At 42.2% G+C, this 4193-nt stretch overlaps 1 protein-coding gene across 1 annotated transcript; it reads right to left on the bottom strand.

Moving 5' to 3' along the window:
- Window positions 1-1340: 1340 nt before the first annotated feature.
- Window positions 1341-2483, bottom strand: LOC108344248 (uncharacterized). The gene is made up of 2 exons (XM_017582711.1): window positions 2337-2483; window positions 1341-2234 (listed from the first exon to the last, which is right to left on the bottom strand). The coding sequence occupies exons 1-2, from the start codon at window positions 2481-2483 to the stop codon at window positions 1341-1343; spliced, it is 1041 nt and encodes a 346-aa protein (XP_017438200.1).
- Between the last annotated feature and the right edge of the window lie 1710 nt (window positions 2484-4193).

Consider the following 4193-nt stretch of genomic DNA (forward strand, 5'->3'; position numbering starts at 1 on the left):
TGGTCACTACAAGACCACGGTTAAGTGTCTTCGCGTGGCCGCCTGGGGTCACTAGTGAGTGGATCACTAGAAAACGCCAGTGAACTGGTCACTTGGCCGCCTGGGGTTGCTAGTGAGCTAGTCACTACAAGACCACGGTTGAGTGTCTTTACATGGCCGCCCGGGGTCACTAGTGAGTGGATCAGTAGAAGACGCTGTGAGCTGGTCTCTCAGAGATAGGTTAGAACTGGCAAAAGAAAATTATGGACAGCAAAATCTGATATTATTGATAACGAATGGAGATACATGGACGCTTAACTAAAATAAAACTTAAGGTGTGACGAATTCCAAGTATTAGGAATAGATTCGCCATTTAAGTACTCTAATCGGTATGCTCCATTGTTGAGATTCTCCTTTACTCTGAAGAGACCTTCCCAATTTGCTGCCAGTTTCCCGTGAGCATGATTTTTCCTAGCCTGCCCTGTTTTTCGCCAGACCAAATCCCCTTCCTTGAATTGGTGAAACCTAGCCTTCGTGTTGTACCACCGAGCGACCAACCTTTTTCGGGCTTCCGCGTGGACAGTTTCTATGTCTCGCCTTTCCTGTAGAGTTTCCAAATTCATTCTTAACTTTTCCTCGTTGACTCTTAAGTCCGCCATCTTTCTCCTTATGGTTGGCTCTCCTACTTCAACCGGTAAAATCGCATCAATGCCGTAAGTTAAGTTGAAAGGTGTTTCCCCTATTGTCCCGTGCGGTGTGCACCTGTATCCCCATAGCACCTCCAAAAGATCATCCATCCATGCACCTTTACTCTCTCACAGACACCTTTTCAACTCGTTAACTATCGTTTTGTTCACTGCCTCCGCTTGACTGTTCGTCTGTGGGTGTTCTACAGAACTGGTTACATGTTTTACGCCTAAGTTTCGGTAAAACTCTGCTAACTTCCTATCTATGACTTGTCTTTCATTATCCGTGACGATGACCTTCGGCAAACCAAAACGGCACACAATTTTCCACACAAATTTTTGCACCTGCGCTGCGAACATGGGAGTGAGCGGTTCAGCCTCGACCCACTTGGTGAAATAATCGACAGCCACCAATAGGAACTTCTTTTGAGCCCTACCGACCGGGAAAGGTCTGACGATATTCATTCCCCACTAGGCAAACGACCATGCGGATGTAAGTATATGAAGCTCAGTGGTCGGTAGGTTCTGCATGTTGCCATGCTTTTGACAACTGAAACAATTGTAGACGAAGTCATTGCAGTCTCTCTCCAATGTGGGCCAAAAATACTCTCAACACACGGGCTCTCAACACCCTCTTTCCGGTATGCATGCCACACGCTCCTTCGTGTAATTCCCTTATTCTGCCTCTTCTTGGGAAATACACTTAAGTATGGGCATTATAAATCCCCTCTTGTATAGCTCTCCCCATATCAACACATAGCATGCTATACGCTTAGCATCCTTTGCCGAAATACCTTGTCCCTCCTCCTGCTCCTTTATTCGCATCATCACCTCCTGCCTCCAGTCTTCTCGATCGGGTTCTACAGACGTCGACATGCAGTCTATAGTAGGCTTTGTCATGATCCGCCTCATTATTGAGGTCAATTGCCCACTGTCTTTGCCCCTAGAAAGCTTTGACAAAATGTATGCCCTTGTATTCTCTTCCCTAGGGATGTGTGATACTTCTATACTTTTGAATTGTTGTGTTAAGTTCGTTGCTCTATGGAAGTATTGAAGGAGTTGATCGTCCTTGATTTGGAAATCTCCCTTCATCTGACCAACCACTAATTGTGAATCCGTTCGACACTCCACACACTCTACTCCCAAGTCTTGGGCCAACTCCAGTCCGGCAATTAGGGCTTCATATTCTGCCTGATTATTATTGACCTTGAACTGAAAAATGAGTGATTCTTCTACCGCTAACCCGTTCGGCCCCTCCAACACTACACTTGCGCCTCCTCCCTTTCTACTGGTCGATCCATCAACAAAAAGCTTCCATGGCTGCAAGGCATTATCTTCATCCGACTGCAACTTTGGCGCGAATTCTACCAAGTGTTGGCCCCGTACCGACCCGCGTGGTTCAAATCGTAACCCAAATTCAGACAATTCTATCGCCCACCCGACAATCCGACCAGCTAAGTCGGGTTTTCTCAGTATTTTTGCAATAGGATGATCGGTTCGCACTAGGACTTGGTGGCTTTGGAAATAAGGCCGTAGACGACGTGACGCCGTCAGCAACGCCAGAGCAACCTTCTCGATTTGTTTGTACCACACCTATGGGTCCTTAAGCACCTTGCTCACGAAGTAAATGAGTTTGAAGTCTGGTGCTTCCTGCGTCAGGGTCGCGCTTACTGTATTTTCGGTCACTACAAGGTAAAGTTGTAAATCATTCCCATCGTCTGGCCTTCCCATTACGGGTGGCCTAACCAAACTTCTCTTCGCCTCTATGAAAGTTTCTTCACTGCTCGCATCCCACTTGGACGACGAGTTCTTTCTCATTGTGGTAATGATCGGTTCTGTAGGTATCTGCCATTGTGGTTTCTGTAGGTATTTCCTCTACTCTCCTCGGCCCCACGGTGGGCGCCAAATGTTTATGTTTAAAGTGGGTCTGAGGTCTCTGCTCCACGTACCTCCTCTCTTCCTGTGTACAATTAGTGATTCAAATCTCCTTCCCTGATCGGTACCGCGGAGTGACCTGCAAGAAAATACTCTGACGCTCAAGTTAGTGAGGTGTCCTCCAAGGTCTTCAATCAAATCAGAAAAACCAAATGTACCTGGTTATTAGTGTTGTATTTATAGGCTTTGTCATTATCCGGTCCATTGGGCGTCATTAAATGCCCTTCAATGCAATACATCTTGTGTCTGATCATTCGCTAACGCCCTTATATCTGGCATAATATGCTTGATATTACCCATTAATTAGTTATAAATGCCTTTCGCGCGATATAGGAGTTACTCACCTTTAATACACATTAATGTCATTAACTATCTACCAATCGGTTATTCCCTATTGTGTTGGTTACCTCTGATGGATCGTCCTCAATGCCCAGTATCGATCGTCCACCTCATATAGTACAGAAGGTTAAGAGATAATGTCTCATTTTTGTATTGAATTCTTCTCATCCATTATGAGAAGCTAAATCTCTTTTATGTTGAAGTGAGATGTTACCCTTTGAAACCTTTTGTATTTGGTACTACTTTATTTATGAAAGATTTTGGTTTCAATTACATGTTTATGAATTGGTTTATACTTGCTGTTGGATAAACTAATCACTCATCTTATTTCACTCGTTTAGGATTGAGTGGAACTGGTTCCAAGTTGTGGTCCAATTAATTCTTGTCCTACTTTTAGATGCTAGGAATAAATCTAAGGCATAGAGTCTTAATCTTAATGCATGTGATCCATTCAAATAGTCAATAAGGAATCATACTGAAGTTTAGTGGTCTCAGGCTTTAAGTGTCAAGAATGGATCTAGAGTTACATTCAAATAGAATTCCTAGGACATTATTAACATTCTTAAAAAAAGAAGATTCATTCACAAAACAATTCTTATCATGATTAACAACCAGAGGATCTATTATAGGCTCCACCATAAGTTCCACCACAAGCTCCATCACAGGCTCTATCACTAGCTCCATTGTACCTCTACCACATGAGCTAAAGAGTCCTTTATCTTATCTTATGCACCAACCACCTTGGGATGATAATGTTGGTGTATTTTTGTGCCAACTATTTTCTCCCACTGAAAATAATATTGGTATCCTATTGTAATTGTTTACAATAAGATAGATCATATGATCAATCAGTTTACAATTTGAAAAAATAAAGATAATTATTTATACTCCACATCAACAATAAGCTCAAATCCTAGTCTTTCCACCAAAATTTGATTAGGAAAATTAGATAACAAATCAACATCAACAAGGACATGTGCAAAGCAATCTCAAAACTTATTCTTGGTATAATCATCTAGAGATAAAGGTGTACTAATTTCATGTGCTATTAAGCAAAATTGCTTTCAACTTATAAAAGAAGGCCATGAATATAAACCTAACATTGAGTTTTCGTGAGTTTCACGAAACCTGAGAGTTGTCCAAGAAAAAACACAAAGAATAGTAGATAAATTTCAAGTTCCAACAGTGAAAACCCTTCGTATGTCTTCTAAAGAAGAAAAAAGAGATTCATAGAATTGTTGTGAAATGAAATTG

Source organism: Vigna angularis, chromosome 8, assembly GCF_016808095.1.
Source record: "Vigna angularis cultivar LongXiaoDou No.4 chromosome 8, ASM1680809v1, whole genome shotgun sequence".
In the NCBI taxonomy this organism is placed as follows: domain Eukaryota; kingdom Viridiplantae; phylum Streptophyta; class Magnoliopsida; order Fabales; family Fabaceae; genus Vigna; species Vigna angularis.

Bases quoted from the DNA above. Each gene is read 5' to 3' on its own strand.
- LOC108344248 (XM_017582711.1), bottom strand. From the start codon at position 2,483: ATGAGAAAGAACTCGTCGTCCAAGTGGGATGCGAGCAGTGAAGAAACT. The intron at 2,235-2,336 runs GTAAGCGCGACC...CAAATCGAGAAG, and splicing joins TTGTAGTGACCGAAAATACA to GTTGCTCTGGCGTTGCTGAC.